The sequence below is a fragment of the Elephantulus edwardii genome, unplaced genomic scaffold (assembly GCF_000299155.1).
Source record: "Elephantulus edwardii isolate Elephantulus edwardi_28Jun2011 unplaced genomic scaffold, EleEdw1.0 scaffold00278, whole genome shotgun sequence".
Lineage (NCBI taxonomy): Eukaryota > Metazoa > Chordata > Mammalia > Macroscelidea > Macroscelididae > Elephantulus > Elephantulus edwardii.
Genome location: NW_006400028.1, coordinates 2,521,237 through 2,534,944, shown reverse-complemented (window position 1 = coordinate 2,534,944; position 13,708 = coordinate 2,521,237). Strand labels below are relative to the sequence as shown.

Genomic DNA, 13,708 nt, shown 5'->3' with positions numbered 1-13,708 from the left:
CACAAACGTGCACAAGAAAATGAGTCACTACTCTTGCTGCCAGTTACATGACAAGCCAGTGAGTTTGTTCAGTCTTCAGTTAAAGAAAGCTGAATGGAGAAAGCTCTTTATGCAAACAGGGAAGAGGAAATTAGCAAAATCAGTGAGCAGCATGAGAATTATCCATCTCCCATAAAATGCACAAAATCATTTTCATCTGACAATACAATGCTCCCACTGAACTACTATATTTAAAAAGATGAGCCTATATAGCTCTCCTTGTTATGCATCAGAGAGTTGGACAATGACTTGGGAGGATAAAAGGCAAATAAAAGGAGTTAATTTTAAAACTAAAATTTAAGGAATTCACTGATTCCACCACCACCCCCCGCCCCTTTTCAGCCTTTGTCTTTAGGGAAATTAATTGTGGCAAAAGGAGTATTATTTTCAAAGTCTGAAAACAAGGCAGTCTTCCCTTGCTTTTGAGCTTTGGTGTTGGAGAAGAGTATTGAGGGTACCAGGGACTGCTAACAAAACAAACAGATTCATCCTTGAGAGGGTTAAACTGGGCTGCTCCTTGGAGGCAAGAATTCCGAGGCTTTGTCTGACATACTTTGGTCCTGCTGTAAGGAGAGACAGGTCCTTGGAGAAGGACATCATGCTTGGGAGGGTAGAGGGATGGTGCAGGATGGGAAGGCCCTCTAGGAGGTGGACTGATTCAGTGACTGGGCTAATCGGGATGGATGTGTCGGAGAAAGTGAGATTGGCACAGGACTGAGTGGAGTTTAGGGCTGTTGTACATAGGGTCGCTATGAGTCACAAGTGACTTGACGGCATATAACAACAAGAACAACAACAACATATAGCTCTCAAGTTATGAATATCAACTATCAAGTTTTCCCCACCCCAACCCAAAGGAATAAATGATCAAGGGACTGATTATTAAATTTCACCTTTAAAATCAGCTTTTAAGTTAGACCTACTCATTAAATATGGCCAATCTTTCCTTCAGGACTCAATAAGCAACATAACATTTTTGTTGGTTTGGTTGGTTGTACATTTGGGTTTTTTCCTTTAAATCTCTCTTTTGACAGGGCATCAGAAGGTGAGCATGTTGTATGTGTGTGCATGGACATCCATGTGTATGAGTCTAGGCACGAAAGAAAAGCTACACAGAAAGGTCAATGTCTTCGTTACATCACACTCATTGCCAGTGAGTCAGAATTGACTCATAGCTGACCCTTCATTGGGTTTTGGAGGCTATAAATTGCGTAGAAGAAAACTGCCTATCTTTTTCTCTCAGAAGGCTGGTGGACTCCAACTTCCATGGAGGCACACACTGCCTTTGGGTTAGCAGTCTAGCTCCTTATGAAGTGTACCACCAGAGCGCCCTTTAGTTATCTAGTGATGCTACAACAGAACACTTTAGGTGTCCTTAAGAAATTACTTTTTTCAGTTTGTTGTTATGTGTGTGACTCATAATGACCCTATGTAAAACAGCCCTAAACCCTCCTCCATCCTGTGCTAAACTTACTGTCTCTGACACATCTACCCCCATTACCCCAGTCACAGAATCAATCTATCTCATCGAGGGTCTTCCTCTCTTACACTGTCCCTCCACCTGTCCAAGCACAGTTTAAGAGGCTCTAAATCCAAATTCTGGGCACTAGTTCTAGCTACACACAGAGTTGCTAAACATTGCAGACAACTCAATGGCACATAACAACAGGTTTGGAAGCTGGAGTGGTATCCATTTCCTAAATAACATGTCTCTGGAAACTATGAACTTAGATAAATGTCAATAGTTTTAGAGGGGCTTCAGGCCTTTTGTTCATAGGGTTACTATGAGTCGTGCTCGACTACAAGGCAAGCAACAACAAGAACAGTTCTAGGGAAGGCCTTCCCTGAAGGCTCTTTTTTCTGAGGGCTCTAAAGCCTGTCTCTTTTGAAGATTTACACGTAGCTTTACATCAGTCTTCTCCATATCTTCTTCTTAACTTTTGTTTAATTTCCTTTGTATCTCAAAAAGTATGAACACAAATAAGTATGTATCTCTTTCTCTTTAAAATGTTTAAAAAACAAAGATGTCACCTTGAGGACAAGAGTGCCCCTGAACCAAACCATAGCATTTTCAAGTACTTTATGTGCTAAACAATAAGAGCAAAAAGAAACCTGGTGAATTTAAATGATAGATTTGGCAAAGATATTGAATATACCCGTAGACTTCCAGAAGACCCAACTAACCTGTCTTGGAAGAAGTGTGGTCAGAATGCTCCTGAGAAAAATTGTGAGGTCTGTCTTTCTCAAGTACTTTGGACATGTTATCAGTAGGAAGCAGTCTTTAAGGAAGGGTATCATGATAAATGATAAAAGTAAAAAAAAGAGAAAGGTCTTCAACAAGGATTGACAGTGGCTGTAACAATGGCTTAAACACAGAAACAGCTGTGACAGCAAATAAAGTATCTCAAAAGAGGTTAAGACACACCCTATCCTAATCCCGACTCATTAATCTAACACAGTTCAGTCCCAATTAAGATTATAATCACAGGCATAGAGAAGTTAGGATTTACAATTAATAATTTTTGGGGGTCATAATTCAGTCCATAATATCCCATCCTTTAGCTATGTGCCAGTAAGCCTAGTATGGATTTCACAGTGATCCCAAGAAATCAGAACTCTTTCTATCCTATACCATCCTCATTATCTCTGGCATATTTGAACCACTGCTGCAGTCACTATGTCCATCTCTTTGAGGATCTTCCTCTCTTTTGTTGACCTTCCACCTTTATTAGCATGATGTCCTTTTCCAAGGAATACCTCCTTCGAGCAATATGCTCAAAGTCTGTGAGAAAAGCTTCACCATCCTTGCCTCTAAGAAACACTCAAGCCACACCTTCAAGACATATATATTTGTCCTTTTAGTAGTACATGGGATACATTCAGTGCACTCCAACATAACTCAAAGGCATCAATTTTTCTTCTGACATCCTTACTCACTGTCCAGCTCTCAGACACACCCCAAGTAACTAAAAGATCATGGCTTGAATGAGGCACACGTTAGTCTTCAAACTGATATCACTGCTTCTCAGTAATTTAGAGAGGTCCCTGACAGCAGACTTTCCCAATGAATTATGTCTTGATTTTTTTTTGATTGCTGATAGGATGTTGATTGTGAATCCAAGGAAGATGAAGTTGTTGACAATTTCAGTCTTTTCTCAATCTATCATGATGTTGTCTACTGGTCTAATAGTAAAGATTTTCATCTTTGTGATGTTGAAATAAAATCCACATTAAAGGTTGCAGTCTTTGATTTTTTGCAGCAAATACAGGTTACTGATGAGTCTTCCCCCGATGCCACATTTTTCTTCACGGACTCCAGTTTCTCAAAGTATTTGTTCAGCATACAGACTGAATAGGTATGGAGAAAAGATAAACCCCTGACGCACATCTTTCCTGATTTTAAACCATGCAGTGTTCCCATACTCTGTTTGGAAACCAGCTTCTTGATCTAGGTATAGGTTCTGTATAAGCATGATTAAAGTTCTAGGATTCCCATTCCTCTCAATGTTAACCATAGTTATGATCCATGCAGTCAAATGCCTTGTTGTTGTGAACTGTCAAGTTGGAACTGACAATAGTATACCCTCCAGCAGGTTTTCAGAGGCGGTTAATAATTGCACAGAAGAGACTATCCACCCTTCTCCTGAGGAACAGCTAGTGGATTTGAACAGTGCTTTTGGGATTGCAGTGCAGTTTCTTACCACTAGGCCACTACAGCTCAGTCAAATGCCTTAGTTTTCTCAAAATTAATGTTTTTGCCTCATTTAATACATATTCCTCTCATCATAGCATTCCAGAAATCTAAAATATCATCTTTTGAAGGGTCTAAATCAAATTGGCAAATCTATGAAATCTAGAACACTATTAATTTGCTTCCAAATTACATGGTAGAAGAGGCAGAGTAGATATAACAATTACAAAGAGAAAATGAAAGGAAGAAAGGCACAAGAGTCCAGCTAAGTCCAAAATCAGCAAAACAAATTGGATGATGACAATAAAAACAAAAACCCAAACTGCATCAGTTCTCAAAGACTGAAAAGAATCTGTTTTCTAAAACCATGACCTCTACACTCTGGTATTCTCCATGCTTTCTGGATTCTAGGTAGGTCTCTTGATCTTATGCTTTAGCTCTGCCTTCTAGGCCCACTAGGATGGCAATTCTGTGCTCTTGGCTTTGAGTGGTCCCACTCATTCTCCTATTCCATCTGAGTAGTAACTCTACCTCTTTGGCCCCAAGGACATGGCAGCCTTGCCCCCTCAATTTTGGGCAATGGTCTCAGCCCCTGGAACACTTTACTGGCAGTTTCACACTATGAAACTGAGTGGCAAAGATTGAACTCTCTGATACCTAGGAGTTCCACAGAAGACTTCAGCCCAAGAAAGTTCTGCTTTCTGTATTCCTTCCAGCATTTTTGCTGATCTCTGAGCTACTTAGAGTATGATCCTTTTCTTACCTTGGACAATGACAGATGTAACTCCTTTAACTTATTTTCTGCCTGTAGGATTCTGACGGTGTTCTTCCTTTTCATTCTTTTTCTGTCCTTTATAATCAAATAGATGGGTTTCTTGCTGGGGTAACCAATTAGATCTCTTGGACACACCTTAATCTCTGAATAGTTTCATACTTAAGTCTTTAGTAAAAATTCAATCTGTATGCTGAGCAAATAATTCATGAAACTGGACTCTATGAAGAAAAATGTGGCATCAGAATTGGAAGAGTCATCAACAACCTGGATTAGGCAGATGACACAGCCTTGTTTGCTGAAAGTAAAGAGGACCTGAAGCTCTTGTAGAAGGTTAAAGACTGCAGCCTTCAATATGGATCACATCTCAATATCAAGAAAACCAAGGTCCCTACCACTGGGCCAATGAGCGATATCATGATTGTTGTTGTATATCTTAAAGTCGAAACGACCTATAGCTGACCTTCCAGCAGGTTTTCAGAGGAAGTTAATTGCATGGATGGAGTCTGCCCTTCCTTCTAACATGAAGGGGCTGGTGGTTTCAGGATTGTAGCACAGCTTCTTGCCACTAAGCCACCAAAGCTCCTGAATATCACGATAGATGGAGAAAAGACTAAAATTGTCAATGATTTCATCTTACTTGGATCCCCAATCAACAACCTTGGTAACAGCAGTTAGGAGGTAAAGAGATGGATGTATTGCTTTGGGTAAATCTGCTGTCTGAGACTTCTCCAAAATACGGAATAGTAATTATGTCAGTTTGAAGACTAAGGTGCACCTGATTCAGGCCATGGTCTTTTTTTATTACTTGGTATGCATCTGAGAAGTGGACAATGAATAAGGATGACAGAAAAAGAATTGATGTCTTTGAGTTGTACTGTTTGTTGAAGAAGAGTACTGAATATCCCATGGGCTGCCAAAACAAATGAACAAGTATGTCTTGGAAAAGGTGCAGTCAGAGTGCTCCTGGGAGGCAAGGATGGCAAAGTTTCATCTCTCCTACTGTGGACATGTTGCTAGGAGAGGCTATTCCTGAAAGAGTTATCATGCTTGGAAGGGTGGAAGGTCAGCAAAAGAAAGGAAGACACCAAACGAGATGGAATGGTTACAGTACAGTAACTGCAGCAACTGGGCTCAAGTGTATCAGCGATGGTGAGGATGGTCCAGGACAGGAAAGCATGCAGATCAGTTGTTCATAGGGTTGCTAAGAGTCGTACTAGACTTGACAGCACGTAACACCAACAACAAAAACAAAGGATATGTGTCCTTAAGTTTGCACAAGAGAATTTTCCAAATTTTCAAAAAAATTTGTACAGTTTGTTTTTAAGTCTCTTTCCTCTTGCATTTTAATACAGTGAAACCATGTAACCCCTTAAAATCTTGCTTGGAGATGTTCTCAGCCAGATTCTTAAATTTACTACTCACAAGTTAAACATAATTCAGACAAGTTCATTGCCACTGTCTAAAAAGCATCACCTTTCTTGCCACTGTCCACTCACAGTCAGTATTTTCTTTTTAGAGTCTCACCAATTAACATCTATATTTCTAGTGACATTTTGTTGTTAAAGCGATACATATTCTCTCAGATGGCAGAGGTTTTCTTTATAGTTCATCTCATTTCCTTGTGAGCCTTTAGAGTTGACTGTGAAGTGTATAATTCTACAAACAGCCTCTTCAAGTTAAGCAACACTTTTACTATTCAAATAAACTCTCAAATTTACTGCAATCAACTCTGAACCCACTGGGTGACCCTCCAGCAGGTTTAGAGAGGCTATAAATGACACAGGAGGAGACAGTCCATCTTTCTTTCTTGGAGCAACTGGTGGATTTGAACTCACAGGTGCTGCTTTTGGATTAGCAGCATAACCCCCTAAGATTACACCACTAGAGCCCTCCTTTCACCAGTTTGTCGGATAGGGATCAGGATTTAGGGTGCCATTCTAGCGGAAGACTTTCTCTCCCTCAGCTCCAAGGGAAGGTCTTTGTCTCTTTAGTGTATTTCCTAATTCCTTGGAGATCTCTGTGTGTTTTGATGTCAATCTTCCTCCCTCTCTGCTTCCAGGCTTGCTTAGTTTTAGAATATCCAAAGATATTAAATCAAGACACATCCCACACTAATTCTGTTTCATTAACATAACAAAGACAACCTGTTTCAAGTGGGTTTATAATGACAAGCACAGAGGTTAGGATATATTAACACCTTTTCTTAGGGTTGGGCATAAGTGGAGTACTATGGTGAACTTTAACAACAGACACTGAAAATAGTATGGTTTTGCTACTCTCAATCAAGCCAGATAACTATGGGATATCCAATTCCTCTCTGTTAGGCTAGAATAAAGGAGAGAGAAGCCATTCTACAATATAGTCAAAACACAGCTGAAATACCAGTACAGTTAGTCATCTTTCTTACATTTTCTCATTTCTTTTATCTTATCTGTTTAGTTTTAAAAAGCAATTTATTTAGGAATGTAAATTCTAAGAGCTAGAAATCCAATTTCTTTTCACAGATAGCCACTACGGAAATCCTTCTCAATCTGTTCAGTAAGTGTTTATTGGCCAGACTTTACATCCAAGACATTTCTGAAAGGTGCAGGGCACCATGTGTAACCAGTTAGCAGAGGTCCACAAAGGAATGTTCAGAAAGGGCCTTTGATAGGTAATTATTTCATTTCTGCAGTTCTTGGACAAAATAGATATGAACGCTTTATTGATGGTCCAGTAACGTTGAAGAAAGTGCAACCAGAGTGCTCCTCAGAGGCTAAGATAGTGCATCTTCATCTCACATACTTTGAGCATGTTGCCAGAAGACGCCAGTCCTTTAAGGAAGTTGCACTGCAATCCCAGAGGTGTGCAGTTCGAATCCACCAGATACACTGCTGGAGAAGGAGGGACATTTTCCTCCTGTACCAGTCAGATCCAATTTGATGGCACGCACGCACACACACAAACACACATACACACAAAAGAAAATTAAAAAAAAAGAGAGCATACTTTCAACAAGATGGAATGAAAGAGTACCTATAACTAACAGTGAACTCAAGTATATCAGAGATCATGAAAATATTGGAGGCTAGGCCAAAGTTTATATCTATTGTTCACAGGTTTGCTATGAGTTTTTGTCAACATGATGGCACCTAACAACAACAACAACAACAAAAACAACAACAACTTCAGGTCCTTACCATGAGGGGACGCAGCAGTTCTTCAGGGCATGCAGAGATTTACTTTGAAATAAGCACAGATAAAAGACACGGTTGAAGTTAAATTCATTATATTAAATAATCAGGAATAAAATAAACTTGGATTTGTTCTCCATATCTTAGAATACTAGATAGACTGCGGGTGGCAGTGAGTCTTAACTTTGGAGTATTTAAGAAATAAGATACAAAACAACTATGAGATATCATCTCACTCTAGTAAGAATAAAAAAATTCAACAGAGCAGCAAACAAATGCTGGCGAGGTTGTGGAGAAACTGGAACCCTTATTCTCTGTTGGTGGGCAGTATGGTGCTTTCTCAAAAAGTAGGAAATAGAAATACCATTTGACCCGACAATTCCCCTACTGGAATTATATCCTTTTTTTAAATTTTTTTTTAAAATTTTATTATTTGTGTGTGTGTGTGTGTGTGTGTGTGTGTGTACTGTCAAATCAGATCTGACTGGTACAGGAGGAGATTGTTCCTCCTTTCTCGGCAGAGCATCTGATGGATTCGAACTGTGCGCCTCTGGGATTACAGTGCAGCTTCTTGCCACTAGGCCACCAGAGCTCCCCTGGAGTTATATCCTAAAGAAACCAGAACAAGTAGATATAGGCACACACATGTTTATTGCTATGTTGTTCACAATAGCAAAAGGATGGAAACATACCAAGAGCCCATCAACAAACAAATGGATAGAGAAGCTGCGGTATATTCACACAATGGAATACTATGCAGCACTGGAAAAACAAGGAACTCATGAAATATTACACCAAATGGGTGACTATGGAGGACATTATGTTGAGTGAAATATATCAGTCACAAAAGGACAAATATTGGTTAAAGCTACTGCTGCAAAACAGGACTGACATCGGGGTTGGGTGAAACTAAAAAAAGGGGATAAATAATGTACACTGCATGGAAACAGATGGAGGAAAGAACTGCTTAAAAGGATTACATGATTAGGTACTATTTGCATGACAACAGTCCAGAATAAGAGCTGCACAGTAAAGGAGACTGGGGTGGGGGTGAGGAATTGTACAACAATGAAAGAATTTTTTTTTCCCAAAGAGAAAAGTGACCTGGGGGAGCAGGGAGAAAAATGTGCAACAATGAATGAATGGAAAAAATCCAAGTTCTCTATAAACTTTCATTAAAATCTCAATTACAAAAAGAAATAAGACATCTATCTCATACATATATCACTGTCACTGAGTCGGAATACATCTAGTGAAATTTCAGAGGCTGTAAATCACACTGGATATCACCCAGTTTTCTCTCTCAGGGCAGCTGGTAGATTCAAACCACCAGGCTGGCAGCACAACTGCGCCTGGATCCTGATTCCAGCTATCCCCGAACATGAGCACTCCACCTCTGAAAAGCTCTTAGATGTTTCTAAGCCTTCAGTAAAAACTTAGAAAGGAGGTGACCTGTGAAAGGAAATTAGAGTTCTAGTGTTTAAACTTTATGATTACTATATAAATTGTCCTTTAATGCTAAAGAGATAAATGATATATGAGAAAAAGGAAAAGAATATTAACTGTACCAATATTTCAACTATATTTTTTCTATACTGTAAGATGTCTTCTATCTCCTTTGATCACAAGAGAGGAACAGGCAAACTAGTTGTCACTGCTATTACTAAGTTAGGCACCTACTACTGTCAAGTTAATTCTGATTCACAGTGACCCTGCTGCAGGACAAAGTACCACTGTCCATTGGGTTTCCAAGCTTGTAAATCTACAAACACAGGCTGCCTAATATTTCTCCCAAAGTGCTTGTGGGTTCAAATTGGTGACCATCTGGTTAGCAACTGAATTCTTTAACCACATCACCAGGATGGATATAAACAAAAAAGAAGCCAACAAATGAAAACCCAAACCTACTGCCATCAAGTTGACTGCCACTTGTGGTGACCCTTCATTAGGTTTCCAAGGCTATAAATCTTAATGGGAGCAGATGGCCTAATCTCTGTCCCTTGTCAGGGCTGGTGTGTCGGAAATGCCAACAGAAGTGGGTCTGAAACTCTGGTGGCATAATCCTTAGGGCACTGTGTTGCTACTCTAAAGGCTGAGCATCTCTGATGGTTTGAAATCCACCAGCAGCTCTGAGGGAGGAGATGGGCAATCTCCTCTCCTGTGATTCAGAGCCTCAGAAACTTACTGGCAAGTCAGCTATGAGTTGGCTCTCACTAGAAGGCAATGAATTAGTTTAAAAGATAAACACAATAACAAGATTGCCGACAAGGTTAACTTTCCCAACGGTAAATATAAGACAAGGTGCCTGTCCTTAATAGCCAAGAAATATCATGCTAGAATGCTTTTAACCCAGTATTCCCTTCCATCCCTATTCCCCTGACACCTGAGCACCATAGAAACATTCAGATACAATTCCCACAAGTAAAGGATCCTTTCCAGTGGCTCTGCCAGGGATATATGTCTACAGCCATTTGGGAATCCATTGGAAATCTAAAGGTATAAATACATTTATATACAGCAGAGGTTTATAAGCAACAAATCACTTCTTGTCATGTCTTAACCTGAGGAAATTTCCATATTTGCATACATTTATAGAAAAAGCAGAGAATCTTTTCCCAAAAATATGAACTTTTCCCCCATCTTGAACTGTTATCTTTTCCATTTTAGTCATTACACTGCCCTTCTCTTTTTCCAGCTGTCATACCGCAGGGCGCTTAGTTCTAGCTAACAACCAAGAGAGAAAAATGATTTGTGCCCCCACTCTAATAATAGGTAATACAATGACGAACTGAAATAACTGCAATACTTAAGTTCCTAAAGAGGCATTTATTTTGATTTTCAGGTTTCACTGCTTCTGTTAAGAGCATCTTCATTTTTACACTTGAACAGGAGAGTGTTTTGATAACAATACACAAATCACAAAGAGATGAATGATGTGCTACCTACAACAAAAATTTCTGAAAGACCTATTTATGTCTAAAATAGTAGGCAAATCAGACATACGCCACAACATAATACTAACTTTTCAGGGAGTAACAGGTTATTTTATCTCCAACACATTTCTATCCTAGAAATGTGTATTTTTGCATTACATTAATTTCTACTTTTGAAAAAAGGCAAAATAAACAAAAGATATCCTGTTACCAATGCAGAAAGACGGTTCCTCCCTGGAGTCTGAGTTGCTGTGTGCCATCAAGCCACAGCCAACTCACAGCTTACCACCGTCCAGTGGGTTTCAGGGTTAGGAAATCGCACAGAAGGAAACTGACCAGCCGTCCCCCGTGGAAGGGCTCGTGGATTAGAACCACGTGCCTTTGGGATTGCAGTGCAGCGTTTTACCACTAGGCCCTCCAGAGCTTCCTTGAGTCTGAGCCGATTTGCAAAAAAACCGCACTCAGATATCAATCCACAAACAGGATCACATTAAGTCCTCAGTAAAGAACTTTATCACTGACAGGAGCTGTGACCCATTCCACTCAGATAGGTGAAATCACTGTTATCAGGAACATATGCTGAGATTCCAACTAAACTCTCTTAACCTCTACTAAGCACTAGGGCTCTTCTGCAACTGACAACTTTTCTATACTTTGAAAACTTCGGGCTCCACCATATCCACGCCTACCGGGTTTCTATTTCCACTCCAAAAGTGAGGCGACTGTTCTGAAAATACACAACACACACTTTATCCTAAACAAAGGCCTTACTGATTTCTTTGATTTCTAAGCATCCCCTTCAAGGTCTATGGACCCTATTAGTTCTCCCCCCCCCCGCTCGCTCTTGCTCCTCACTTGGGGATCTCTGGCCGAGCTCCCGCTCAACCTGTTTCCTCATGTGTGGACGCTGGAGGCTGGCTGGAGGAAAGGCCCACAGAGCGCCTAGCACACCTCCAGGATGTGAATGTGAATGGGCCCACGCCCCAAGTCTTGACTTCACCCTGCCTCTCGGTACCCCCACGCACCTCCTAGGCGGCCCAGACTCCCCCAGTCCCCTCCCTCCGAGCTCTCCCTTCAGTTCTGCTTCCGGTCCTCGGCCTCTCTGGCCACGGGCGACTACAGCGCCCGATCCCCCCGGGTCACCCCGGCTCTCGGCGCCGCTCCCTTGCAGGTCCTTACCGCTCGAAGAGCAGCCTCACGGAGAATATGCCCGCCGCCAGCGGGAATACCGAGAGGACGTGCCGGGCTCGCGGGAAGCTATAGCCATCGCCCGGCCCCTCGAGGTCAGCCCAGCTGACGTTCTGGGGCAACCAGAAGCGCTCGCTCCACAGCCAGCCCCACAGCAGGCCAAGGGCTCCCGCCGCCGTTGTCGCCATCTTACGCCCGCTCTGCAGCCACCACCGCCACAGTCAACGGAACCCGGTGGAGGCGGCCCCGGTACGGGGCGGGGCCAAACTAGCGGCCCCCGCCCGGCCCCTGCACGGCTCAACCCGCCTCTTTGACTGGGCCGGGCCTCTTCCCCGCCCATCTCGCCTCCCCGCGGCTTCCTCGGCCACCTTTCTGCGGGGCACGCCTCTCCACGGGCCACGCCCCCCGCGGGCTTCCGACCGCGGCCCAGTAGCTCCCGGGAGCCACGCCCCCTGTTCCCGCCCGCCCCGCGCTGGTCCCACCCGGCAGAAGTGCCGACTTCTTTACTGCCTGTGGGCGCCGCGCTTCTCTCCTCTCCCTCGTCCTTCTCGCCAGCTCTCCGACTCTTCCAGTCACGGCCACGCCCATCAGCCCTGGGATAGCTGCTTTAAGGGGAATTCCTCTTTCTCAGCCTGAATTTATTTTCATGGCGTGGCTTCTCATAATGACCCTGTAGGACAAAGTAGAACTTCCTAGGGCCAAAGAGATATGCTTTATGTAAGCATACGGATACAACTCTCTTCCTGAGGGCCTTGTGGCTTAAAACCGCCTTCCTTCCTTGTCAGCAGCTGAGTGCTTTAACCACCGTGCAGAATCTTCTTTCTTTTCATCCCCATTCACAGCAGGTCTTAACTCTCCATCTCAGCAGGTCCTGCTTTCTACACTCCATCCTCAACATTTTTCTTATTTCCTCCCAACGTTTTCTTCCCTTTGCGCCCCTAATGTGACTTTTTAATTCCTTTTCACGGCTTTATTCTTTAAAAATTAAAATCACCTTGCCTTAAATAAGTGGATTTAAAAATTGTTTTGTTTCCATAAAGGAAACAGAAATAGCAAATCGTAGAGAGACACTCAAAACAGGCAAAAATAAAAAATAATATGGCCCATGTTTAATAAGTTACAATTTGCCAGGTGCTGCAGGGAACATGTTACACAGGTTCAATCTTTTACCCTTATGAGGTGGGTATTGTTAATCACTGCTTTATGAGACCAAGAGAAATCATACAGGTTGCCCAAGGTTATATAGCTACACTGCTGCACAATTAATACGTATTTTGTTTTATGAGATTAGTTGCAACATTCTCTATGTAGTAATACTTCTCCTCACTACTTGTTAGTCTGCAAACCATTTTAATGTTTTGTTTCCGAATTGAACATTAAACCCTCTTGTTGACCAACATAAACATACAGGAGGACAGTTATAGAGTAGGTGCAGGATAGGACAGAGTTCAGATCTGTTATTATTGCTCTTAGGGTCGGTATAAGATGTACTCAACTCCACAGTACTTAACCATTCAAAAAGTGAAACTCTCAAAACAACTATATCATCTCACCCCAGTCAGAATAGCAAAACTTAACAGCAAGCAGCGAATGCCGGCCAGGTTGTGGAGAAACTGGAACCCTTATTCACTGTTGGTGGGAGTGTAAAATGGTGTAACCACTGTGGAAGGCGGTATGGTGCTTTCTCAAAAAATTGCAAATAGAGATACCATTTGACCCTGCAACTCCACTACTGGGAATATACCCCAAAGAGACCATCACTGACATTCAAACAGATATATGCACACCCAAGTTTATCACGGCTTTGTTCACAATAGCAAGGAGTTGGAAACAACCTAAGTGCCCATCAACAAACGAATAGATAGAAAAGTTGTGGTATATTCACACAATGGAATATTATGCTGCATTG

The 13,708-nt window shown here is 41.8% G+C and overlaps 1 protein-coding gene across 1 annotated transcript in view; it reads right to left on the bottom strand.

The window, feature by feature from the left end:
- CERS5 (ceramide synthase 5) overlaps window positions 1-11,987 on the bottom strand; it is a 65,976-nt gene extending 53,989 nt beyond the window's left edge. The window contains exon 1 of the mRNA XM_006900241.1: window positions 11,791-11,987. Coding sequence (XP_006900303.1) covers window positions 11,791-11,987 — 197 coding nt within the window. The remainder of the gene's footprint in view (window positions 1-11,790) is intronic.
- Between the last annotated feature and the right edge of the window lie 1,721 nt (window positions 11,988-13,708).